The sequence below is a fragment of the Aspergillus welwitschiae genome (assembly GCF_003344945.1).
Source record: "Aspergillus welwitschiae strain CBS 139.54b unplaced genomic scaffold BDQ94scaffold_61, whole genome shotgun sequence".
Taxonomy (NCBI): domain Eukaryota; kingdom Fungi; phylum Ascomycota; class Eurotiomycetes; order Eurotiales; family Aspergillaceae; genus Aspergillus; species Aspergillus welwitschiae.
In genome coordinates, this window is record NW_020798755.1 from 1 (window position 1) to 24,953 (window position 24,953).

Sequence of the window (24,953 nt, forward strand, 5' to 3'; positions counted from 1 at the left end):
AAAAAAAAAAAAAAAAAAAAAAAAAAAAAAAAAAAAAAAAAAAAAAAAAAAAAAAAAAAAAAAAAAAAAAAAAAAAAAAAAAAAAAAAAGAAAAAGAAAAAAGGAAGAAGAAAAAGGAAAAGAAATCACGCACAATCCCAGCACCGATCCCTATAAAACCCTCATATTAATAACTATACTACCACCATACTATTACTCTATATCAAGGTCCCCACTCAGGCACCAATACTCACTCAAGTCAGTCACACGCAGCGCAGAAATGCCCCCGAGATAAGTACGAAGTTAGACCGATAGCGTTCGATGACGACGGAGGATAAGTCAAAAGAAACTGACTACACCCGTAGGGGAAATGATAAAAAGATTTTTTTTATTCCTTGGACAATTCTGGTGTAGTAGCAGGATTTAGTCGACTGGATCCATAAGTGATGATGATCAATAGATCGGGATTTGGATCTCGGTGTTTGGACGGTGTGGAGCGGAGCTGCAGTGATCGATTGTGGCATTAGATACGTATACTAGAATAGTACTGTAGTAGTGATATACTACTTATTATCTGGCTGAAGAACCCCTCCACTTACGTAGGGTTCAGGCACGAGGGAGTGATTATTGGCTGTATGGATTTCTATTCAGCTCGGTTGGAGTATTGAAGATCTCGGCGTGGGATACTGCGTAGGGGTGGCGCGGGTTTATGGGGGCTTAATTGGCCGGTTTATAATTAACTGGTAAGTAGTTCCTACTTGTGGTAGAAGATTTTGGATGAGTGAGGATGGCGATGTTGATAGATAGGGGGTGGCGATCTAGGAATCAGGTTGCCTGGACAGGGTCATAGTGATACTCTCAGCTGAACCACAGGCGTAGTATATATCATGTATACTAATCATGAATGGCTTGTACTATCTTAGTCTTGGAGGAATAGCTTGCGTAAATGTAAGCTTTGAGGAAATATATGTATTTGCTTATGCAGAACAATACTTCTTTTTCACAATGACAATGCTCAGCTACTAGCTGAACTGATGGAATTGTGCGGGGTGGAACGGTCAGATATTTGCAGATGAGTGTTTTCCACAATCGTTAGTAAATATTTTCGAAGCAGCTCAGTAACTTCCATGGCTTGTTCTTCTTTCATCAGATGCGACCAGTACATAAGTTGAACTTCAGTCTTGTCCGGCTGAGCGGTCACAACAACAAGTATATCGTTCTAAGCCAGCCACGTCAGCATTGTCTGCTAAAAGTTCTATGGCCCATGTACATACATGTGTCTCTTCATGCGTCTCTATCGGTCGAAAGGAAAGCTTTCCTGTACCATTGGACAATGCGCTCTCCACTGAAAAACATGTATTGAACAGTGGTTGATTCTGGTTTCCTGGTAGCAATAGATCCTCAAGGTCCACGAGTGAGCAGAACTGGTGTGACTTGTCCTCGAGAGTGTTTTTCTGGCTCCACTCGAGTGTCTCTAAGAAAGAGGACCCTGCGCTCAGACGAAACCGACGTGGAAGAACATTGAAGATTGAACCGACCATGTCCTGAACTCCATCAACCGGTGCATCGCGTCCTGACATAGTCGTGCCAAAACAGACGTCGTTTGATTGGCAGTATTCCTGCAACACCAGTGCCCACGATAGTTGGAGTAACACTGTCATTGTCACTTCATACCTGCTGCAGAAGCGTTGCAGAATCTCGGTGTCGACGAGTGGGTTGACTACGCATTGGAGCTGAGAAGCAGCGCAATTGTCCCGGCAAAGACGATCCATGGACTGCTTTTGCCAAAGACATTGCGATAATCCGCTGAGCTTGTCCCGCCAATAATCGAGATGCTGACAATTTCTTTTCCAACTGTCAAGGTATGCCACCCAGGAGCGGTATGGTGGTGCTGGGGTGGGAAAAGGTAATCCGCGATAGGCTAAGGAAAGTTCATGGAGAATAATCAGCACCGAGCTTGCGTCAAGAAAGGCGTGGCTGCCTTCAAGTTTGCAAAGAACCTGCCCAGCATCAGACTGGTAGACCGTGAACCTGTAGGGCGTAACTTGGCTCTGCTGAATCTCTATGCGTGATTCGCGTAGAGCGGCAGCGAGATCATGGGAACTCAGTTGCGGTAAAGCCTTAGCTTCTGTGGGGCATTTATCCAGAACAACATGGTATTCGATACCATCAACTTCCGTCAAGACCGTTCGCAGCGCAGCATGGCGCTTAGAAACTAAGCCCCAAGCCAAAAGTAAGCGTTCAATGTCAATCAAGACTCCGTTAGCAGTAACCTCCCAGATTGTGTAAGAGAGAAGGAACGAGGAGTTCATTTTCCGAAGCAGTCCCTTGTGCGGATCAGTGCATGGATACACGTCCTCTACCTTGGCAGATCTCGGTAGCTTATTCAACTGTTTCGAATCGTCTTCCAATGATGCAACGTCCTGATATCTATTAGGAAAAAATGGCCTATCCTGAATGACTGCAGTCTTGTCCTTAGACCCCGGAGACGCCCTCAAGGCAATACGGTGTATTGTCTTGGCGTCGAAAATATCGTGAGCAGTGATATTGATATTCTCATCACGGCATTGTGCAACGACTTGCATTGCTAGAATTGAATCACCGCCTAGGGCAAAGAAGCTCTCGTGGACACCGACATCATTTATGTAAATATGCAAGACAACGCCCATTATGCGACGTAACCTTGTATGTTGGAGATGAATTTTTCCATGACGATACTGGGTCCCTGAGGAGACATGTATGATTCCAAAGTTTCCAACGGCAGCTTTGATGCTTCCTTCTGCAAATCAGCTCTGCTGGAGAAGCCAATTGACTCATGTGATACATGTACTGGAAGGCATATAGAGGGCATCACTGCATCCGAGAGAGTGCTTTGAAGCTGTGCCATAGCCTGATGCAAGCGGGCCCTAGTATCATTGTCCGGGAGCTTGAAGACACACGAAGGGTTAACACCTGAGCCGCCATCAAACCCGACAAATAAGGCTAGTTTTGGTGTGTTTGTATCGATAGGAATAGCCCATTCTGCCCTCAGCGGAATGTTTTGCCCCAGAAGCGTTTGAGCCGTTCGTTCTATTTCATCAAGTATTTGGCGTTCCTCATTCAGGTCCCCAGGGTCGATGTATTCGGTGGCCTTCTGCAGTAAACCCCCCACAGTATCTGATGACGAACTAAGGATCATGTTCACAAATCTGCTCATCTGATGCAGGTATCCTTTGACTTTGTCGGGAGGGACTACTTCAGGATCGAAAACACCCCGTAATTTCATAGTGTCCTCTGCGTATTCGCATATAATCGTAAGAACTTGGGTCGCCAAACTAGCGTCAATCCGTTGTTCCAATGTGTCTTTTTCCGTAAGTTCCAGTAGGCTATGAGAACGTGCTTTGGGCAGATGCGTCCTTGTTGGCTGGACAATGAGCAAGCTTTGGAACTGGCTAGCACTGACGGCTTCAGAACCGCATTGTCGCATTTTGTGAATCCCAAAATGCTCGTAAGGCATCATGTCTAGTGCATGCTTTTGTAGACGAATCAATTGAGTATGAACTTTCTCGCCACTTTGGATAGAGATGCGTAGGGGAAACGTGGTGATCGTAGGCCCGACAATGCCAGCTATTTCGGAGCTGTTGCGACCCGTTACGGTTACCCCAAAAATGACATCCAATGATCTTGTATAGCGGGCCACTACGAGGGCCCATGCGAGGCGGCATGTAGTCGAGAGAGTTATTTCATGCTCGTTGCATCTGTGAAGACAAAAGCTATGGACATACCGCTCGACTTTCCGGGGAATATGGCCTAGGGGAACATTGGCTGGAAACGGAATTGCTGCCAAATCGGCAAACTCATTTGCCCAAAATGATCTTGCGGCCAATATATCCAAGTTTAGAAGGTACTTAATGAAAGGGACAAACGGGGATGTCACAACTGGTGTCCCGTTGTATGCGGTTTCCACGGCATTCACGATCTGACTGTAGGAGTACGAGTCGAATAACGCATTATGCAAAGCTAATTTCAGTATAGGACTAGGCTCATGCACCGTGGAATAATGGAAAAGTGGTGTTCCTGTGGACATTATTATACTTTGATTTTGGCAGTTGGTCGTTGCATCCGCCCATGCCATGTCTTCCCAAACAACATGACTTTCACCCCTGGAATTGGCCCGAATGGAATTGCACCGCCTAACTCCTCCGGAATTCATGTCATTATTGTTGGCCTCGGTGTGGCCGGCCTAACAGCGGCTATTGAGTGTTATCGGAAAGGCCACAGGGTCACCCTTTTCGAAAGATCCCCGGTAGTCAAAGGTGTAGGTAAGTGTCGGAATATACCATTGCTTCGAAACTTATAGCTCATCGGATCTCGAAACAGAGGGTGATGGCATTACCATTGGGGCGAACGGCTCACGTGTCACTTCCAAATGGGGCGACGGGGCTGTACACGAGCGAATGCTACCTCTCCAATTTCTTATCGAGAAGATCAAGGTTATCGAGTATACAGGCTATGACTTGGGTGAGTTTGAGCTTCGTGGGTATAACCGTGGTGACGGACATACCCTCAATCGAGGCACATTGGTTACGGTCATGTATGAGCATGCGCGCGAGCTCGGGATAGACATCTGTCTGAACTCCCCTGTGACTGACTACTGGGAGACGGACTATGAAGGAGGCGTTGTTGTCCATGGGAAGCGCATTGCAGCAGACTGCGTCCTCTGTGCAGAAGGTGCGCACAGTAAGGGCAGGGAGAAGATCACTGGGGAACAGCTTGTTTCATGGGAGACTGGCTGGTCCGCATTCCGAGGCTGCTTAAATACGGATGCGGTAGCGGCCGATCCTGCAACCCGATGGGCCCTTGATAACGCTGAGGAATATGATCAGACAGTTGGCTGGGTATCGAATGATATCCACTTCGCACTGTGGAGAGGGCGAAAAGGAAGAGAGCTTTTCTGGTACTGTACCCATGCGGTAGGTGCTCTCTTGTTCCAGATTATCTATATGGAAGCTTTTAGTTAACACGCCCAGAATGAGTACGCCGCGGAAGAGGGGTGGGATGGTAGTATAGACGTTGTTGAGAATGTTCTTGACACTATCAAGGATTGGCCTGTGCGGCCGCAGCTGGAGCCACTCATTCGGAAGGGGAAGGGCGGTTGGTATGTCGATCAGAAGTTGGTGATAAGGGAGCCCATGCAGACATGGTTGTCTCCTCGTCGAAGGATGTTGGTTATCGGCGATGCCTCCCACGCCGCCCTTCCATCTAGTGGCCAAGGGGCTAGTCAGGCAATCGAAGATGGTGCCGTCCTAGCAATTGCACTGGAGCTAAGCGGAAAACAAGACGTTCCTTTGACTTTGTCTGTCGGGATGGCGATCAGGTATGCTGATCGACCCTCGAGGCGACAATCCATCCCTTGCAGTAACGGCTGACCTTTTCGATAGACACAAGCGAGCGTCTGTGATCCAACGCGGGGCACCGCTAGTTTTGAAATCCATGATGAAGACCACCTGCAAAGATTTACGGGAGGATCTCAGTGGCGTTACTCCTCCGCATCCAAGCTGGATTTTTGACCATGACTGTCAGGAGTACACCTACCGCGAGTTTGCGAAGGCTGCAAACGCCATACTCACTGGTCAGCCCTATGAGCCCTCCAATGCTCCAGCGGATGGAATGTATCGGCTAGAGTATAATAGCCAGATGGGTGGATGATTCAGCCATGAGGGGCATGATATCTCCCTTCGAGCGAACAGCATCAGTGGGGTTCCTTCTTTCGTCAAGATACTGCCCATACCATCCTGATGTGTTACACAAGGGAGTATCTGCCTTTGCTTAGGAGGAGCCAGTTTTGTCTCGGCACATTAATTAGTTGGGAGTCTACATCGGCAGACCTGCAGATGAGTGTGTTAGATCTCAATTGGACTTGAACCCTAATTATCGTCTTTCTTCCCTTCCCTTCCCGTCCCATAGTGCCTTCCAGGCAGCTTTTTTCCTTATCGGTCTGATAATGTTGGTATGATAGTCACATTCGAAAGAAAAGTCCTGGAACCGTTTACTCTCCCCGACGGCACGCCACTCCATGCAGGAGAACATATCGCTGCGCCGGTGTTCCATGTTGGCTGCGATCCGGAGTATATTGAGAACCCGGATGTGTTTGATGGGTTGAGGTTTCATCGGCTGAGAAATCAGGGTGGGTTGTCAGCTACTACTGCAGCTGGTAAATATCACTATGTGTCTGTGAATGAGACGTCGCTGCATTTCGGGTATGGGCGCAATGCTTGCCCGGGGCGATGGTTTACGGCTGTTCAGATTAAGTTGTTGCTTGGGCGGTTGTTGGTGAGGTATGATGTTACCTCTGGGGAGGGCTCGGACACAGTTCTGATCCGAAGGAGGAAGGGTGGTGAGGATGGTGTGTAGATGGTGTTGTTGTGGATAGTAGAGAATTGATGAGGATATATAGTGTAAATAGGATTGATTATGCTACTACTGTGGACTGCGATTACAAGGAACTGTTACTTTGTCTACGAAACAGAAGGTTAGAGAAGTGAAAATCGTTATTAATGAGATTGAATAACACAATAAAAGTGATATAATCGAAACCAAACAAATGGCATAGCGGGTATAAGTTCGTAACATGTCATAAAAGAGATCCGAATCGAATCGATCAGAACAGAACAGACGCGCGCAGCGTTCTCGTGCTGATAAGGTGTGACCAATTCAACAGCCTTTCGTGAGACAAATCCATCCAAGCATGACGCGTGAGTGAGCCTTTTGCGACTCGGTGCGTGGATTTTCTCCTTCCTGAAACCTCCAAAAGGTTGGCTGGCAATATGTTGCCAGATTGGCCCCAATTTGATCCTTGATATAAACGGCGGAGAGATTCCAGGGTCTTTGAAAGTCTGTATGGTGGACGGCCACTAATGCGACCTTAGAGAATCATCTGTCGGAATATGAAACGCAATAATACCCAGGAATGGATAACAGTCCATCAGATATAAGCGTGCAGAATATTCGAGTTTCAATCCTTGGCATGATGGTGTCTCAGGCGATCCACTCCATCTCGAACGGTATCCCGCAGACTGAAGCCTCCGAACAGCCAGTCATTCGAGTGACGACCGTAGTGGTTCACTGTGCCGCTGTAACGACGGTAATCGTGGCCACTTCGGCGGGTGTGGCTGGAGGATACGCGCTTGTAAGTTGCGCTGTGGTTGTCATCGTCGGTGGAGACTCTGCTAGGAGACATGGTGGAGACGGGGCTCGCAGAGCGACGAGGAGTAGAGTTCGCAGGAATGCTTCGAGGAATGTCGAAGCTAGATGATGGAGAGGAGCGATTCGAAGGGAAAGAAGCCGCGGTCGGAGAGTGGGAGCGCGACCGGAGAAATTGTTTTACGCTGGACAGACGGCTTGCCTTGTGATGCCTGGTCTTTGTAGCGTGGGAGTTGGTGGTGGCTGATGAGGTGGATGAAGTAGTGGATTGAGAAAGAGCCCGCTTGAGTGTGTTTGGTTGAGCGGAAGTCTGGGGGTCGTTGTTCATTTCTTTTATGATTATCCTCGAGGAGGAGATATAAGAGAAGAGTGGGATAAACTCGTGTAAAAGGAGGATATAGCATCCTAAAAAAACAGGGGAAATGAGCGTATTTATGTTCCATCGTCCCCTCCTTCCGTGCTCATTCCGAGCACATCTGGAAGCCCACCCATCAGCCTATCAAAACAGCACTGGCCCTATCCGGGGCATGGGGCCCCCTGCCGGGAAGCCCGAGGGGACGAATGAAAGAATGCCAGCACCGAGGGGCTCCATCGATAGGGCTCAAATGGCCCCTTCTTGAGTCACGGACGGCAGCTGAATGATGGGCCAGTCGGTGAGGATCTCCAGTTATCTCCACGCGTCTGCCCTATGCCTCACGAGCCCGCCAATCAGCGTGCCTGTCACCGGGGAATGACCCATCCAGAGGCTCCATTTTCACCGCTAGATCCACTGCAGCAGCGTCCACAAGGCTGCCTTGTTTCTGTCCGCTGTTCGGGCGCGCCCGTCGGAAATTGATTGTGTGTCCTTTGGTGATAGGTAGTTGGAATGTTCGTCCTCGTTGTTTTTGTCTCGATCATGAGTGAGCTGTCAGCTCTGGGGCATTCCAGACAATTTCCAGAATTCTTCCCACGAAGCGACAGCACGGGTGAGAATTCAGCCCCCACCTTGCAGACAGGAATGATCGCTCGGACTTAAGCAGGTAGGATAGGAAATGATGTTCGAATCCGGACTAGAGACGGGACATAGGGCTTACGGCTCACAGGAGGTGTTTTCCCAAGTGTTAGTCTCAGCTAGTGCTGATCTCCACCATGGTCTGTCTCTCTCTCTTTCCCCTCTCCAGGCTACCGCGAACCGGAGAGAATACACTCACGGATTGCTTATAATAGCAACCGCGTGAAAATGGCTCTTATCTGAAACATGATCCCTGCTCAGATTATAACGGTCCAACTGCGGGATATATGAAAATGCCTCGATGGAATGACTTGAGGGAATTAGAGGGAAGGCGATGCGCTGCGGATGGTGTTGAATGCGAGACCAACAACACAGCGACCGACACACAGAGACTCTCAGACGGCCTTCCCAATTGGGACTCCGCCCAGTGGCCCACTTGAGGCTCTTGAGCTCGACCAATGACATCATGGCCCTTCACGTGCCCCGTGCCAAGAGGGCTGGCCGGCACGCGCTTCCGAGCACAAGGAGAATGGGATTACTACTGGGATTCATACGGGCATGGATCATGCTGCGACGAGTCTTGCTCCGAAGACCGTCCTTTTCTTCATTATCTAGTCTTGGTATGACCTACCGGTCTTGCTATACTGTTGAGTCAAATAAGCAGCCGCCGACAACAACAACAAAGCTCATCACATGCAGAATGCCCATTCAACGCCATGAAATCAACCCTCGCGATGCAATGCGTTAAAAAACTGTCAAAACAAGCACTGAGATATAATCAATAAAAAATAGCACAGACTAACAGACAGTGTAAACAAGCTATTGCTCCTCTTCCAGCGGCCACAACGCAGCGCTGGGCCTTTTCCACGACCGAGGCTGCTCCGAATGGCATCGTCGATGATATCGCTCAACTGACAGGTATCCAGCTCCGGTCTTAACATCAGCAATTCTTCCCCTTTCAGCAATCGAACCTGAAGGTGGTAGAACAGGAGCTTCCTGGGGCATCCAGTATGAAACGAGCACACTTTCTCCAGTAGTAGTCGTGGTCGGCAGCACAAAGAGTGATCGCGCCTTATCCAGGGGTGGACGGATCATTTTCCGGAGGGACCCCGATCCCGATCCGGCATGATGGCCTGTGACCTGCGAAGGGGCACCAGGCGAAGCTGAATCCCACGGAGCGTACCAACGTCGATGGGTTCGGGCAGTTCTGGAACGAATGATACCCGCCGATGCGGCATCATCCTCGAGCAAATCCTCAGATCCCACGGGTGTCAAGAACTGCTGTTCGAATTGGCGTTGCTGCTCAGCGATGATGAGCGGCAAGTTTCGCCGTTCACGTAGCTGCGTCCCAGGGCCGCAATATGGCCAGGAGTGGCGTCGTCGATGGTGAACTAAGTGTGGCATATCAACACAAAGTAAGAGCAACTAGAACTATAACTATAGAGTAGATGAATCTGTTAGGAACCGGATAGCAACGGACAAGGACAGACTATAAATACCAATGGATAGATCGATACCTAAACAGAAAACAGGAGCAACCCAGGCAACAACAAAATACCCAGTATTTCAGTCAGTTCCTCCTCGACGAGAATGATCCCAAGGCTTGCCAACAGGGCAAGCACTAATCATGGTGAGGAAAACAGGACACATCTCAACAAACGCCCTGGGGGGCAGTTGGTAACAAGCCTCGCGTTATAAGAGCTCAGCCTTTGCCCATGGGTCATGAGGCTCGCACGTGCAAGGCGCACGCGTCGGCGACAAGAACACTGGGGAGAGATCACCCGGGCGACTAACTGACTGAGACGATCTGGGGGGTCCCGCTGAAGAATACATGATTTGAGCCATCCTTCACAGGTCATCCGCTAGAAGGAACCGGATAGACGCGCCTTGAATTGAGTCACGGAGGATGAGCAATAGTTAGCTATGACAAATGAAATGATAATCAGCGACTGGCTTGCGCGGCGGGAAGGATGCTAGTTAATAATTATAATCAAAAATTAGCTTTGAAATCAAGCGCCTACAGATATTCTGCCCGGTTCCGTCAGGAGAATTATACAGTTACCCGCTGGGCGGGTTCTGCAGGTTCTGAAGGTAGAATATGGTGTTCGTGCGGATCTCCAGATGAGCGGCATGATCAAAGCGGGGTACAATAAAAAGTGACTAACTACATGGACGATGTATCCTATTCACCAACACGGACGAGTGATCTACAGTCTGTTGCTCTTATCACAAGCTCGCGAGTGCTGATATCTTTGTTTCTCTTCTCCGGCACGAGAAGCGATCAGCGCATATTGTTTGGAGGCGGAGATGGAGATGTTGCATGTTGCTGTTGCATTGCAGCACAGACCTGGCTTCTCCCCGGTTTTTCTTGTTTGTTGTCATCTGATAGGTTGTTCAATACATACTGACTAGCTAACAGATAGTCTGGATACTCTTATATATCCAGATTTATATGTACCTAGGATATCCTTCTGGCTAGCGGCTAGACGGTGTATGGATGTGAGGTGTAACAGTCGAACATTCCATTACACTCTTGGTTGGTAGCGCCGCGATCAGATATGGCCAGTGCATGGCAACCCCTCCATAATTTATATATGAAGAGTATTTGCAGTTATCGTTCCCTGTTTGTTCAACACGGCTCCCATGCTCTGCCATGACAGTTTGTGGAATATGAACATCAGTGTAGTTCCCAGATCGTGATAAACGTGGGGTGAAGTTGGCTACTTCGTAAGCCAAAATCCGGTCGATTTTCCCATCACCCAGTCACGTGGTCTAATGGTTATGATTTCTCGTTCACATCAAGTGAGTTTCTCCTCTACTGAGGCGCCGAGAAGGTTCCCGGTTCGATCCCGGGCGTGACTACTCTTTTTATATCCTTTTTAGTTCATTCAATTATCTTGGTTGCTAAATGCTGCCTCTCGTACTATATACTGTATGTTTTTATTGTTTGGGTTGCCTGGTATATTGTGTCCAAATTGGGTTTGTGAGATCCATGGTTATCCTCGTCCTCCTGGTGGGGACGTGGCCCGCACAGCACATGCTCCTTTTGCTATAACTGTTGATCTTGGATTATCGGTCCCACGCAATTATCGCACCAGATACAACGCCTTAACTTGATCCTGTAAGCTTTGTTGTCTACTTCAGGTGGTTGTCCGTTATGACCGCAACAAATTCTTCCCGGTCTGAATTATCTCAGCCTCGTCGTTTCTCTAAGAAAAGGAAGACATACCTTTTAGATTGGGAAAGGTGATGGTAATTGGCCCCGTCTTGTGCTCCCTATTTAAATTTTTGGCTGCCCCTGATGCAATCTTTGTCATGTTGAGGACCATCCCCCGTGAGTAGCTGCTTGGGGAGAAGCTGACTTGATTTCCTGCTCTGGATGGTTCTGATGTCGGTATGGTCATTGTGAGCCACCTGTCCATTATATGGTCGCCCCAACGCGAAGCAAGACGAATGGTATTTCCGTCGCGCCATAGCTGCACTTGCGAGTCTCCTTTAACCGACTTTTTAGGACCGAGAATTAGTAGTTTGTCTTTGGTCATGAGGGATGTGGCTCTTCTGGAGAAGACCAGCTTGTATGTTGATGCAAGCGAGGACATGAACGCCATCAGTACGCTCTCTTCATTGAACTCCACTGTCGTATCCCTCAGCTCTTTTTCGCAGTGAGAGAAAAACACTCGGTGATCAGCCCGGTACAACTGGTCAACGTGTGATGATATATAAGTGGCGGATAATGCACGGGGAAACCTCACACGGAGATTAGAATGGTCATACAGATAGTCCATATCCCTAAAGAGGTAATGTAGACTGCACTGCTTCCAATCCGCGCGAGTTCGACATACCATCACCGCCTTGTAGCGTTTCTCGTCCGGCGCAATGTCAGCGACCTCATATACATGGCCTGAGCTTTTGGCCTGAGACCAGGTGAATGCAGGCTTTGTGCTTAAACCCAGAACAACCTTTTCCAGTTCATCCACTGCCTCTTGTAAGCGGAATTGGATGCCAAGACCTATGTTTGGATTGCTACTGTCGTAGATGTAAGTGAACAGTGGATGGTAGTTCCCATCTGTTTTGCTGGATCTCTCCTGACCAGTGTCTGACCACTTCAGCAAAATGAAGCCTGAAGCCGTCGTACGGCTGACTTGTACATGGCTCAGAGGCATGAAGAATTCGGTAGTCTGCCCAGGCTTGTCAGCGGCTGAAGAGCTGATGACCATGCGTCGGATAGAGCGCCACGCCTCGCCAAAAGACCTTTGCAAGATGCGCACTTCGCAGGATCTGTGCACTGTAGGTGGACTAGTCGATACCAGGCTAGGCATTCTCAATTGCTCAACTGATTCGGCTGGACTCTTGAAAATGACTGTCTCAGTGAATTGATCAGAATCAAGCGGCTCCCGTATTTGGACAGCATCAAAGTATGCTTTAGGCATACTGATCACTTGCATGATATCTGACATGTATTGAAACGAAACCGACAAACTCATTGTGTCGAACTTCAGTGTCACGGGTTCTGTTGGCTTTGGCACGGATAGATTGGTGAGTGACGCATTTGATACCTGAATTAACTGAGCCAGATCCCCTGGTGCCACTGATAATGTTTGAGCTTCGTCATTTTAAGCCACTTTGACTAGACGTGTAGGCACACTTACAGTCTCGCTGTAGGCAGAATGTGCCGTACTGGTTGCAGAGGGTGATTTTGGGCTCGCTTTCACCATACTTAGTGGACAGAAGCAGCATGTATGGAGCTCCTCTGGATCGCATACGGAGCTTCTTAGTCCCAATTCCTGCATTCACAAAAGTCCGGAAAAGAACTTTCTCATCCTCTTTACCAGCATCTTCCAATTCTACCGTGATATAGCAGAAGTTTCCTGGTTTAGCTGGTTGGCCATCCCTCCCAATCATTTCTTCAGGCTGTAAAGGTTCCCAGAAGTCGAGGTTTTGCGAGTGGATGGCAGCGTAGTCAGGGATATCAACAGCGCTAAATTGCCCAAAGTCTTCTTTGAGACCCTTTGAATTTCTTAGCCTGAACAAAGTAAGGTATTCGTTGAAGAGCTTACGTCTGACAGATCTGAGATCATTTTTCTGATTTCATCCTCCAAGAGCAGCTGTGGGTTGTCACAATTCAAGACTATGTCATATAGGATATATGACGCTTTCAGAAGATCCACATATGCCTGGTGACTTGAGTTACATGACAGCGCAGACGGGCTCACGCTGCCTCTGGTGCTTGCAAGCGTTGATCTTTCGCTATTTGCAATGGCTGTCCTGGCCTTTTCTAACATAAGCATCTGTCACGAGAGAAAGGCTCAATGCGTATGTATACCTTCAGAAGCCACCATAGAGCAACCAACAGCCAGCATCTAGCAGTGAGTTGCTGAGCTCGCTCTTCCTTGTGGGTTATGTGATCAAAATTTGCGAGAAGTTCTGCGTCAGGCTGATGGGTTTTATCGCATGGTTCACATCGCAGCGATCGGAAGATCTGCTCTCGCAGTTGCCGTCGGTGGAGTTCTTGTATTGCATCAGCTCCTGAATGGCCAGGGCTACCCCACGGCGTTGACTCGCCTGGTTTTATTGAGGTTGACCGTTGAATTCGCCCTTGATTCTGTATATTTGAGAACCCAGATCCTGGTCCACGAGCCCAAACCACTTCTTTCTCCGTCGAAAAAGCCTCTGAAACAATTGATTGTGGAGGGCTAAAAGTTGATGAAGCTGGACTAGTAGGGGAAGTGTACGTAGTAGCTGTGAAGCTAGACGTGTCCGAGTGTCCCGAAACAACGGATTCGGAGGAAGCCGAAACATGAGAGGGCTCTTCTGGCGGACATGAGGGTTGTGTAGCGGCAGGATTTGGCCTGGTGGGTTCCGTGCCATCCAGTTCTGCTAGTATAAAGACGTTCTGCTGGCGAGGCGTCGATACTGATACTGATATAGGCGAGACGTCGTCATGTGCCTGCCAAGATGAAGGAGTTGGTGGAGGTAAGTCTTTTGCCGAATCTTTTGTCGCCGAACTTTCAGTTCTTCCTAAAGACGGTCTGAAGAATGAGAAATGGTCATATCTGACTAAATTGGGAGAGCTCACTTGGTAAGAGAGCCGACACATACGCCTAAATAGCATGTATGAGCCACAATCTTGGACTTGAGATCGTCGATAAATGCTTGCTGTGTCATCCAATCTATGGACTGCCATAGCTGCCTTCCGTTTTCAAAACCTGTATTTCGATACATGTCGACCACCTCCTTCAACTGCTGTAAGGTCCCTGAGCAAGAATGTAGGCACCGATATAGAGTATGCCTGCATTCGTCATCTGACTCCGCGAGCTCGAACTTCCTGGTGCTGACATCATCTCTCAGGGTTTGAAACACGCTATGCAGGGATGCCAGACTAGCCACAAGCTGGTTGAAGCCGTCAGGGGCATCTCCGGAGATAGAATTGCATGTAAGATATAGGTCGCGTGCCAGTTTGGTAAGTTCCGGAATATCGGCAGCTTCGGAATTAGAAGCCATTTCTAGTCTTTCAGTATTAATATAGGTAAGCTATGATGCCTTACTAGTCTTAAGGATAAAAGAGCCGGAAAGAATAGGACGTTACCGGAATTGTCAGTTGACAAGTGACACACGAGTAGGCAGCAAATGCAAAACAGTAGTGTCAAAGACAGAGGCCGGTGGAGACGAAGGGCGCAGCACGCAGCCAGTGTCTCGGATCGATAGCTCGGCATACGTACCTTATAAACATACAGCTAGGCGAGAAAGCCACGAGACGAATTCAGAAGGGGGGATGGCGCAACTGGAGAACTTCATGTGACTCCCTCCGACATTGGGGTTGGCGCGAAGTTCTAGTGTACCATTAGAAACCCCGGTATTTGGGCAGGGCACGATAGCGATCTCGTGTAGAGAGCGCATCGGAAATGCAATCAACAGGCAAGATCACTACGAGGCGCAGCACAGAGTATGACAGCAGGGATTATCATTGCAGAGCGAGGGTACGAGGGAATAGAGTTTGGGCCAAGTGCAAATCACAGCGTCAGGAAGTGATAGCTCCCCGGCGATTCAACGCTCTAGAATTGTAGCCAGCGACAGGTGGTTGGCTGACATAGGGTGTGGTTCCTTTCAGTTTGCCCCAGGAGCAACAAAGAGCGGAGTCGCTATACCCCGGATCATTGCATTGGGGTCAAGTTGGTCAAATCGAACATTCATGCGTAGGATTATAATCGCGGGATGCTGTGAGCAGCAATCAAGATGACTGTATAGCATTGAACTCCATATCTAGATGATCTTGATGAACCTTCTGATCGGATCCGAGAGCATCGGCTCCGTGACGGACTGTCCATGCCATCAGGAAGGGAACAACATCCATGGGCAGATCACCAACCGCTGGTGCGTGCGGAGTCTATCTAGCGTTAGCGCATGGTTCCTTCCTTTCATTGTCCGGATCCAGTCAAGACCACAGCCACTCGTATATGCCAATTACGAATCTGTACTTCCCTCCCTCCGCAAGAGGGATTCTCGACAAGTACCATCAATGAACATGAAGATGACCAGGCCAAATGAAAGAATGAACAAGAGGGAGAGGTGTGAGTCAAAGAAAGCAAACAAACCCAGCAAAGAAAGCGGTGGGTCATCCCGACCCAAACAGGCCTAGTTTAAGGATGCCTCAGGCGATGACGGGAATCCACGCGTTTCAGGGGTTCAAAAATAGCCTCAGCGTCAACAATAAATAGCATCATCGGTCTTTCATTGACCACTTTTGCTTTTGTTTCTCATTGTCAGGTCACGCTGACAGCTAGTGCCGATCACTATGGCATTTATAACATCGCTCGACTCCCTTTGGGCGGCTTCGAGCCTCCAATTCGACAACGCCTTCCAATTCATAAAATCCCTCGCCGGCAACCATACCGACATTCCGAAGACAACCGAGACAATACTAGAAAGCCAGATTGGCTGGTCCAATCCTCCAGACCCGTCCAACATGCCATTCAATATCGATTTTCAGATGATTTTTTCGTTGTTCTACTTCCTCATCATCTTCCTTATACCTGTCTTCCTCACCAACTATCTCCTCCCTGCCACGAGCCACCCCAGACGCGATCGCTTCCTGTTCGGATGGCACCTATTCGATGCCCTCGTCCACTTCGGCATGGAAGGGCTCTTCCTCTTCCACTGCTTCTTCAGCTACGCCCCTATCTCCCCCAGCGAAAGCCGCGACCCCGTCTTCCTCGGTGACAAAGACCACGTTTACGGCGCCACATACTCCAACTCACCAACCGCCAAACTGTGGCATGAGTACGCTCAAGCAGACCACCGCTGGGGTGGTGCCGACCCCACCATCATCTCTATCGAGCTGATCACTGTGATCTTCGGCGGTATCACCGCCTCCTTGATCAGCTATTGGGTCTACCAGGCGTCCTGCCGGCAGCCGAGGGAGAAGGAAGCGATCAAGGGAAAGATGTGGTTCATGATGATTGTGCTAGCGACGGCTGAGATATACGGAGGCTTCATGACCTTCCTGCCGGAGATGCTGACTGGTAATACGGCGTTGGCCACTGATAGTTTCCTGTATTTCGTGCTGTATATTGTTATCTTCAACGGCCTCTGGGTCGTTGTCCCTGGCTGGATTCTGTGGGAGGCGTGGAAGGAGTTTACGGGGTCCTTCAGTGTCATTAAGAAACAGCGGGACAACAGCTCCCCCAGGCACAAGCTTGGAAGGTGACTAGATGAACAGAATGTTCGGACGGATGATATGTCAACACGCAGGCAGCCCCATTACATGTGAGAACATGCTGTCGGGCTGCACGGAGGATTATGATACCCTGTTTCTTTGCATGACATGACCTAACGGGGATGCATAAGCGCTTATTCTTTTTCTGGCATACTATTCCGCTATATATTTTTGGATACGATTATCGATACGTATCAGCTCGTGACTAATGTTGATTGCATATATCAGTACATCAAACGTTCCATATCTGATCTGATCTCATCTCATCTCATCTTATCTTGGTGACACAACCACCTGGTAACCCCACAAACAGTGAATTATAATCAGCTCAGCCCAGACCGCACAATCATCCATAACCAATGAAAGCCCAAGATTGTCCGAGATGTCAAACAATCGCGAAAATCCACTCTTGAGGGGCCAGCCAATAGTTGTAGGCGCCGGAGACGCGTCGACGTGAACTGCCGGGTTAATCTAATCTACGACCCCATTAGAATCATTACAAGTGAATGACAGCATCCCTACTGGGCTGAGATAGATACACACCGCGTTACACCGGCCATTCCTGCAGTCTCACAAGCTCGCGTATGACTCACACCCAAACAACAAGCGATATTCTAACAGACATGAACACAAGGAAATACCCATCTACGCATACTACAAACTAAACAAATTCCAAATCGGCCCCATAGCCAACAAATCCTCCATACTGACATCGGAGCCCACTCCATCCACATTAACTCCAACACCACCCCCAGAAGAAGCCGCCATCTGGGCCTGCTCCTGATTCCACCTCCATCTATCCATAGTAGCGCAACGCGCCTGATGCGCCTCTTTCCACATGATCGTCCTAGCTTTAATGTGGTTGAAGATAGGTGGGACATGCATATGTTCAGCCAACGCCTGCGCAACAGCTTCATCGACTTTGATCGAGAAAGTATCGACGGTGTCTTCGAAGCTTATTGTCTGCCGGGCCCACTCGCGGTCCCAGCAGCCCGTGGGGTCATTGTGAACGAGGAGGCGGGAGAGGATGGCGAGCCCGTGGCCGATTTGCGTCCAGCAGGTGTATGGGAGTTGGAGGTAGAGTATGGGTGGGATGGAGAGGAGGGTGTCAAATAGAGATCGTGTGGCGTTTAGACAGGCGCACAGGACGTCGATTTGGGTTAGAGGATAGTTGTTGAAGGTTGCGTCTCCGAAGTCGCGCTCTAGGGCTATGCGGTATAGAAGTATCTCTAGGGTATGGTAGTGTAGATTGAGAATTACTGGGGACATTGTTAGGTCCCGGGGGATTGGGTTAGGTTGATGGAGGGACGTACGAGATTGAATGAAATCACCCGAATATGAATCTTTGAGTTGCTGAAGTTCCTTCTGTAACCAGCGTATTGCCATGGTTTTTGGTGCTAGACCGGTAGGAATGTCCTTTTCGTGGTACTGGACAGCGCGATAAATTTTCTCGCCCAGGTGGGCTATACGGACTAGTTGAAGGAGGTATGGGTCGGTTTCACATTCGGCTGCTTCTTGAATTCTACGACAGCAGTCGTCTGTGGATGTCATATATTCCATGGGCTCTTTTTCTCCGAGGCATAATGAGAGCCTGATATGGTCAGCATCGAATGGTGTTGGATTGATGGTATGACTCACATATTGACCATATAGTAGCATCCAAGGTAAGCCCTCAGTTCCTCTAAGGTGCGGGAACTGCGCATGCGTTCATCATAATTGAAGACCCGGAGGTAGGAGAATACCGTGCCCGGAGTACACATTTTATTCTCCCGGTGGAAATCGAGGTTGATCACCTGCGCCTCCAGAATATGGAGATAGTTATTGATCATCGTCGAACGCGGCGCAGGCACCATGGTCTGCGTCCTGATGAAGTATCAGCATTTTGGATATCATAGTTGCATCTAAGTGCTCTCACCAGCCAAGGTACGCAAGGAATCCCTGAAGTAGATCCAAGCTATGCTCCCCGTTAGCTAGCATATGCTCCATCCAGTAATCTCTAGCTCTGATCGAATGAGCCGCCTGTGCAGATCCACGTTGACAGACAACCGCTGGAATAACCAAGTTCAAGAATGGCTTAATGGTGCGTAAATCATCAAGACCTATGCGAGGCGAGCGTATCACAAATGGAAGAAACCTTGAGATACGCTCATTGAAATCTGCGAGCATTTTCTCCACATCCTCATCTAATACAGGAGGAATGACCAAACCACTATCAGTGGCAGACAATGGACTAGGATTGCTGCCGCCGATGCTTTCTATGTACCTTTGTGAGGCCGTGAGTAGTGAAGTTACATCATCAAGCTTCTTTTCTAGTCGTCCAACGTCACTACTATAGGCGAGTCAGTAGCCATAAGATATTATGCATATCCACAACCACATACGACACATTATGCCGCTTTACCGTGTGCGGTTTTGAAGGCTGCCTGGTACATTCTTTCCCCAGGCGATGACATCTGGCTCCATCGTTAGTGCTTATCCTTGGGTTAGGTGGCCTCGTCCGTCTCTACCTTTGGCAAGCATCGGTCGGACCGGGGTCGCAGCGGACCTTGGCTTTGGAGCACGGCCTGCAGGCCTTGAGATGTCGAGCGTCAGGAGCGGACATTTCGGTCGGAAGCGGAACAGGGTGAAGGCGTGGTTGTGAGTTGAAGATGTGCAGGGAGTGAGATGGTGGTGGCGCCGGTCGGCGTAAGCGGCATCCCGCGTCCGTGTCGGTCTCCTTTAGCACCGACTATATAGATGTCAGATATGATGAACTTTACCCGCAATGTTTCAGTATTTAAATGTGATTTGATTTCCTTTTCCTTTTCTATGATTCATAAGAGCATATCCGACTTCTCTAAGGACCTCATCATCAACACAATGACTGTGACAGACGACTGCACCCACCGCTACCCAGAAACCGGCCTATCAGTCCTGATAGTCGGAGCCGGGGTCGCAGGACTGATGGCAGCTCTCGAATGCTGGCGCAATGGACATAACGTTAGGATTGTCGAGAGATCCCCCGAAGAAGTCACTACTGGTAAGTAATCTACTGTCTCAACCAATACAATTGAACTCATCGCAACTAACAAACCTACTAGGTGACTCGTTCACAATTGGCCCCAGTGCAACCCGCGCATTCAAACACTGGCCCAAGCTAGCCGAAGAGAACGAAAAGATTGCATTCGTGCCTGATATTGCCTTCTACACATTGAGTGGTGATCGTGTGACAAAGTCAAATCATATTGAATACAGACAGGACAAAGGGTCCAAGAAGGTGCCAGGGCAACTCACCCGCCATTGGAGGCCCCAACTTCACGGCATGCTTCTCAAGCAGCTCTATGCCATTGGGATTAGCGTCGAGTACGGATGTAGGGCGATGGATTATTTCGAGGAAGGCCATACAGGGCGTGCAGGTATAACATTGGAGAACGGTTGTCGAATGGAAGCAGACGTCGTTATTGCTGCCGATGGGTTGAGAAGCCATTCGACCAAGGTGACACTGGGACAGGAGATTCGGGCACGACCAACCGGACAAGCCTTGTATCGGACTGCCTTTCCCGTCGAGTTAGCCATGGCTGATCCAATGGTCCGAGAGAGGTTTCCGGTGGTAGGGGAGAAGGAAGGACCGATTGAATTTTGGGCTGGGTATGACCATACCTCCACAAAATATCTGTCTCCATTATGAAAAAAAGAAAATCATTCTAATTGACAAAAGCGAGCACTATCATTTCCTCGTCATTAGGACATCCGATATCATATCTTGGACTTTATCACACAAGGTGAGTGAGCCAAACATTTCGCTTTAACAACGAGACCAGAATATATCCCTACCCATTTTAGATCTTTAACACCGCAAATAATGTTAGGCCTACGAAAGCGCTACAGAATCCTGGGCCCACCGAGCCGACCCCGAAGACGTCTGCAAAATAACCTCAACCATCCCTAACTGGCCAGAAGTGGCAGATCGTCTAATCCGTCTGACCCCAAAAGACCGACTCCTTCACTTCCGCGTGATGTGGCGAGATCCCCAGCCCACATGGGTCTCGCCAGCAGGCCGTATCGTACAGATCGGAGATGCCGCACACACCTACATTCCGGCATCAGGTAATGGCGCAACACAGGGAATTGAAGATGCTGTCTCTCTAGCTACCTGCTTGCGAATGGCGGGGAACACTGAGCAAGCTCCCTGGGCGCTGAGGATCCATAATCGGCTACGGTATGTTTATTGCTATCCTCCTCACGAACCCCGGAAAGATGATTGGTTGGTTCTCGCTGATAACTGATTGGATCCACATACAGCTTCGTCCGAGTCTCTTGTCTCCAAAAGCTAGGCCTCATCAATCTCAAAAGCTACTCCGAAAAGCCCAAGAAAGATAACTTCACACCGAAGGGGCTCCAGTATCTAACAGCGGAGTGGATCTGGGGCCATGAGCCGGAGAAATACGCCGAGGAGAACTACAGCAAGGTACTAGATCATTTGCAGCGGGGCACTCCGTTCCAGGATACGAATATACCCCGCGGTCATGTGTATCGAGACTGGACAATTGATGAGATGTTGGAGATGCAGGAGAGGGGGGAGGAGATTGAGTTGGATGGGGAGTGGGAGTAAATGCATTGCTTTTTGGTCTGGCTTTTATTTTTCATAGATCATATTTATACTTATATGCACTTAGCTTGCCATGTTAGGCAGTATTGTCTACCTTCTATAGATGAAGGACATTATGATGCTTTAGAAATATAGAATAAATGCAATTGGGAATCATGTACAACTCTCAACCGAAACACATCATATATACAGACAAAAACAACATCACTTCCTAGATAGCGATTCGACACCATTGGTCATCTACCACCGGCGGTACTATCCACATCGTTAGCAGAAGAATAGAAACAAGTCTGTACCATATTTAACACACCTCAGGAGGTCCCGGAGGCGGAGGACCGGGAGGGCCAGGACGGTCCCAAGGCCCCGGTGGCCCAGGAGGGCGACCATGAAGACCACCAGGGCGATCCCAGGGGTCTCTAGGTCCCGGAGGAGGGGGAGGTCCCGGGGGGCCACCGGGGCGGTCCCAAGGGTCTCTAGGGCCTGGCGGAGGAGGTCCAGGAGGGCCGCCAGGAGGGCCACCAGGACGGTCCCAGGGATCTCTTGGTCCCGGAGGAGGAGGACCGGGAGGACCACCGGGGCGACCCCAGGGGTCTCGCTGATCAGGAGGAGGACCATGAGGGCCAGGAGGTCCAGGAGGCGGAGGACGAGCCCAGGGATCTCTGGGATCATGAGGGGGAGGACCGGGAGGGCCAGGTGGCGGGCCACCAGGACGGTCCCAGGGCCCAGGGCCTGGAGGAGGAGGGCCTTGAGGCCCGGGAGGAGGGGGATTGTTGTGATGGTGGTGATGCGAGAAGAGACCCATTTTGGATAGGTTGTGAGGATGGTTGTTGTTGTTGTCTAAGGATGGAGAAGGTTAAGGTCTTAAATAACTTCCACGTTGCTTTAGATTTGGGCGGCGGGGTGGGGACCGGGCCACAGTAGGCAACGCCTTTCTTCAAGCAGAAGTGGGACACTGAATTCTCCATAGTACTTCGTAATTATAGCATAGATGACATTGGTCGGTATGGGGCTCTTTTGTGGCTGGATTGCTACTGAATACTATGGGTATGAGACGGCGGTTCTATGTTCAACCCCTCCGTTCTCCTCCGCGTTTGACATTGCGTCCCCATCATTCAAAGTATCAGGGGGGAGGGGAAATGTAAACAATGTTGCCTATCAGGGGCTGTCAATGTGCATCGGATGCGAGTCTAATCCATGGTTAGACTGGGAATATTATTCTGACGGGGCCCCTCTAATACCAAGTTTAGGGTTCGTAGTCTCCATAGTTTTGGTACGTGGTTCCTGACAAGCCCGCTGTGGCATATTGTGCTGGTGGGAACCTCCTCTTTAACTGTGGATATTGATCACTAAGATGAGAAAGTTGTCATGAATTATTGTATCCCATCGTGTCCAGGATTACTCGCAATTACTCGTGCCTGATATCATTCCGATTTCCGAAGTAAAAAGTGGCCACACGTCGGGTTCGGTCGACATCCCCACGAGAGCGTTTAGGGCACAATTAGCGCCTCCAAGTGGATCGAAGCATACGTATGGCCCCCCACTATCGCCTCAGCCTTGGGAAGGTTGATGTGCATGATCAATTCATTCGGCTGTTGTTCGAGAAGACTTCCAGAGGCTAAGCCACATCATCGTTTCGAAGACAGCACGCTGACGTGTTGCTTATCTGGTCCGCATCCATGCAGGTGTCAATCCACCATGACAGTCACATCGCTGAGCTGAACACATCAATGATATCAAGTCGCAGCAATTTGAAAGCCTCCGGGTATAGTTTTATCCGTTTGGCTTTTCGCCTCAAACACGAGGCATGGTGTCCGTCGATTATTTTAGTGAAGTTGGTAAAGTGTTCACAGTATCCGTAAAGGGGGAGCAACCCCTGTAAACCGGTCCACCAGGATCACCCGTGCATTAAACTCCGAGTGTCAAGCCTACAATCTAACGAGTCTCTACACGAAGCATAATGTCTATAAGAGCACTAATATGAAAATGTGTAAGATAATGACTGTCAGTGATGAAGGCGCTCTCAGAGCGTCCTGAAAATCCCTAAATCTGGAACAAATGATATTTATGTACATGCATCTCATTCTTCGTCTTCCTCGTCACTCACTTCCTCGCCAGCTTCGATAGCCTCTTGTCTCCTCTTCGCCGCAAGTTCCCTCTTGCGCTCTAGCAGCTTTTTCAATCTCTTGGCCGAACTGAATAATCCATTCGTGGCGGATCCACAGGCTGCGCAGCTTGGGTCCTTCCTGTATCTTTGCAGAGCACACTGCTCGCAGAAATAGTGACCGCATTTCGTGACAATTGGCTCCCTATATGGCCCCTTGCAGATAAAACAGGCAAACGGAATGTCTTCCAACATGGCCTCTTCATCGTCGTCCTTATTCTCCGTCGTTGTCCGGTCGGCACTCGCAACCACTGTTCCCTTCAATTGTTTGCCCTTGGTGACGGTCTCCCACTCTCGATCCAGTTCCCATCCTTGTTTGTAGTCGCTTCGATCGTGAAGGAATTTACTATACAATAATAGTTAGCATATGCTTCAGTAAGATGAGCTGCTCCCTCTTGAGTGGCAAATGTGTATGTCGAGAGAAAGGGGCGACGGCACTCACCAATTATCACCGAAACCACAGAATCCAGTCTGCTTGTAGTCCTTGCACACATCTGGAGAGTAGTCCGTCACTGTTATAGTACGGATATTGGTTGCTGCCTTGATCGGTCCGAATGACCTGTTCGGCGCATTCGGATTCTTCTTGAAGAATGATGTCTGGTTCGCCAGTCCCCTATATGTGCCATCCGGCATTTGCGGCTCATTCGAAGCAGATTGCGGTTTCGATGAACGCGCATCCTTAGAATCCTCGTCAAACCAGTCGACATGTTTTGTGGCGTCGTTCGTATCCGCAAGCTGGACTTTGCCGTCACCGGTGGCGGTGGCCGCAGGTTCCCGATCGACAGGCTTGGTAGTCGCAGATGAAGCAGAGACAACCCCAGCACCCTTGTTCTTTCTGCGCTTTATTCTGTGACCCGATTCGTCTTCAGAGGAGGAAAAGTCGGAAGAATCGTCGTCTTGCGATACGGGAGGCGGTGCTGGTCTTTTGCGGATGTTCTGACTCGCCTTTGCGCCGCGCTTTTTGAATGTGACAACCGGCGGTTGGGGGTCCGGAGCTGCAGCTGCAGCTGCAGCTGTATCATTTGTCGTCTCAGCCATTGTGATATGAGCGACGGGCCTGCGACGGAAGTCTATGGAGTTGATGCGAGATGAGAAATGACCGAGCACATCAGGACGCGATAAACGTTGATGCGCTCGGATCATGTGATGATAAGATAGAGTTGCTCCTCACGTGATACGCGATTGTTGTATCTGCTGATGTCATCATCGAAGACGCGCGAAACTTCCTGAGCAACTTCTTTCTCATCATCAATTGGTGAAAGAGAATTTGTACACCGAGGACCAGATCCGCTGTAACCATGTTTGCCCGATCGACGCATTCAGCAGAGCATATGCGCGG

The 24,953-nt window shown here is 49.3% G+C and overlaps 13 protein-coding genes and 1 non-coding gene across 14 annotated transcripts; 6 read left to right on the plus strand and 8 right to left on the minus strand.

Moving 5' to 3' along the window:
- Positions 1-876: 876 nt before the first annotated feature.
- Positions 877-1,543, minus strand: BDQ94DRAFT_154009 (uncharacterized protein). The gene has a single exon (XM_026768230.1). The coding sequence runs from the start codon at positions 1,518-1,520 to the stop codon at positions 1,155-1,157; it is 366 nt and encodes a 121-aa protein (XP_026620366.1). The 5' UTR covers positions 1,521-1,543; the 3' UTR covers positions 877-1,154.
- Positions 1,544-2,647: 1,104 nt separating this feature from the next.
- Positions 2,648-4,045, minus strand: BDQ94DRAFT_175685 (uncharacterized protein; the record flags this gene model as incomplete). Its single annotated transcript, XM_026772542.1, has 1 exon — positions 2,648-4,045. One exon carries the CDS (start codon positions 4,043-4,045, stop codon positions 2,648-2,650), a length of 1,398 nt encoding a protein of 465 aa, XP_026620367.1.
- Positions 4,046-4,108: 63 nt separating this feature from the next.
- On the plus strand, positions 4,109-5,667 carry BDQ94DRAFT_163671 (FAD-dependent oxidoreductase; the record flags this gene model as incomplete). The annotated part of the gene is made up of 4 exons (XM_026769791.1): positions 4,109-4,280; positions 4,339-4,931; positions 4,989-5,335; positions 5,400-5,667. The coding sequence occupies 4 exons, from the start codon at positions 4,109-4,111 to the stop codon at positions 5,665-5,667; spliced, it is 1,380 nt and encodes a 459-aa protein (XP_026620368.1).
- Positions 5,668-6,490: 823 nt separating this feature from the next.
- On the minus strand, positions 6,491-7,546 carry BDQ94DRAFT_154010 (uncharacterized protein). The gene has a single exon (XM_026768231.1). It carries the CDS (start codon positions 7,487-7,489, stop codon positions 6,974-6,976), a length of 516 nt encoding a protein of 171 aa, XP_026620369.1. The 5' UTR covers positions 7,490-7,546; the 3' UTR covers positions 6,491-6,973.
- Positions 7,547-7,995: 449 nt separating this feature from the next.
- On the plus strand, positions 7,996-8,571 carry BDQ94DRAFT_154011 (uncharacterized protein). Its single transcript, XM_026768232.1, has one exon. The coding sequence runs from the start codon at positions 8,193-8,195 to the stop codon at positions 8,376-8,378; it is 186 nt and encodes a 61-aa protein (XP_026620370.1). The 5' UTR covers positions 7,996-8,192; the 3' UTR covers positions 8,379-8,571.
- A 144-nt stretch (positions 8,572-8,715) lies between these two features.
- BDQ94DRAFT_154012 (uncharacterized protein) lies at positions 8,716-10,219 on the minus strand. Its single transcript, XM_026768233.1, has 2 exons — positions 9,670-10,219; positions 8,716-9,589 (listed from the first exon to the last, which is right to left on the minus strand). Exon 2 carries the CDS (start codon positions 9,554-9,556, stop codon positions 8,972-8,974), a length of 585 nt encoding a protein of 194 aa, XP_026620371.1. The 5' UTR covers positions 9,557-9,589; positions 9,670-10,219; the 3' UTR covers positions 8,716-8,971.
- A 73-nt stretch (positions 10,220-10,292) lies between these two features.
- On the plus strand, positions 10,293-10,851 carry BDQ94DRAFT_154015 (uncharacterized protein). Its single transcript, XM_026768234.1, has one exon. The coding sequence runs from the start codon at positions 10,321-10,323 to the stop codon at positions 10,558-10,560; it is 240 nt and encodes a 79-aa protein (XP_026620372.1). The 5' UTR covers positions 10,293-10,320; the 3' UTR covers positions 10,561-10,851.
- A 62-nt stretch (positions 10,852-10,913) lies between these two features.
- Positions 10,914-11,014, plus strand: BDQ94DRAFT_t260. The gene has a single exon. It is a non-coding gene; the product is annotated as a tRNA-Val (tRNA).
- A 34-nt stretch (positions 11,015-11,048) lies between these two features.
- On the minus strand, positions 11,049-14,653 carry BDQ94DRAFT_184935 (uncharacterized protein; the record flags this gene model as incomplete). The annotated part of the gene is made up of 6 exons (XM_026774762.1): positions 11,049-11,334; positions 11,382-12,740; positions 12,802-13,159; positions 13,210-13,422; positions 13,476-14,181; positions 14,229-14,653. 6 exons carry the CDS (start codon positions 14,651-14,653, stop codon positions 11,288-11,290), a joined length of 3,108 nt encoding a protein of 1,035 aa, XP_026620373.1. The 3' UTR covers positions 11,049-11,287.
- A 1,228-nt stretch (positions 14,654-15,881) lies between these two features.
- BDQ94DRAFT_117227 (EXPERA domain-containing protein) lies at positions 15,882-17,188 on the plus strand. The gene has a single exon (XM_026763696.1). It carries the CDS (start codon positions 15,945-15,947, stop codon positions 16,854-16,856), a length of 912 nt encoding a protein of 303 aa, XP_026620374.1. The 5' UTR covers positions 15,882-15,944; the 3' UTR covers positions 16,857-17,188.
- Positions 17,189-17,319: 131 nt separating this feature from the next.
- BDQ94DRAFT_154024 (uncharacterized protein) lies at positions 17,320-19,472 on the minus strand. Its single transcript, XM_026768235.1, has 7 exons — positions 19,373-19,472; positions 19,247-19,318; positions 18,781-19,194; positions 18,504-18,728; positions 18,179-18,456; positions 17,501-18,124; positions 17,320-17,448 (listed from the first exon to the last, which is right to left on the minus strand). The coding sequence occupies exons 1-6, from the start codon at positions 19,465-19,467 to the stop codon at positions 17,520-17,522; spliced, it is 1,689 nt and encodes a 562-aa protein (XP_026620375.1). The 5' UTR covers positions 19,468-19,472; the 3' UTR covers positions 17,320-17,448; positions 17,501-17,519.
- Positions 19,473-19,724: 252 nt separating this feature from the next.
- BDQ94DRAFT_175691 (FAD-dependent oxidoreductase) lies at positions 19,725-21,456 on the plus strand (the record flags this gene model as incomplete). The annotated part of the gene is made up of 5 exons (XM_026772543.1): positions 19,725-19,884; positions 19,946-20,492; positions 20,563-20,626; positions 20,714-21,063; positions 21,147-21,456. 5 exons carry the CDS (start codon positions 19,725-19,727, stop codon positions 21,454-21,456), a joined length of 1,431 nt encoding a protein of 476 aa, XP_026620376.1.
- Positions 21,457-21,689: 233 nt separating this feature from the next.
- On the minus strand, positions 21,690-22,551 carry BDQ94DRAFT_163676 (uncharacterized protein; the record flags this gene model as incomplete). The annotated part of the gene is made up of 3 exons (XM_026769792.1): positions 21,690-21,708; positions 21,764-22,290; positions 22,525-22,551. The coding sequence occupies 3 exons, from the start codon at positions 22,549-22,551 to the stop codon at positions 21,690-21,692; spliced, it is 573 nt and encodes a 190-aa protein (XP_026620377.1).
- Positions 22,552-23,438: 887 nt separating this feature from the next.
- BDQ94DRAFT_154027 (U2-type spliceosomal complex subunit CWC24) lies at positions 23,439-24,710 on the minus strand. The gene is made up of 2 exons (XM_026768236.1): positions 24,057-24,710; positions 23,439-23,960 (listed from the first exon to the last, which is right to left on the minus strand). The coding sequence occupies exons 1-2, from the start codon at positions 24,650-24,652 to the stop codon at positions 23,531-23,533; spliced, it is 1,026 nt and encodes a 341-aa protein (XP_026620378.1). The 5' UTR covers positions 24,653-24,710; the 3' UTR covers positions 23,439-23,530.
- Between the last annotated feature and the right edge of the window lie 243 nt (positions 24,711-24,953).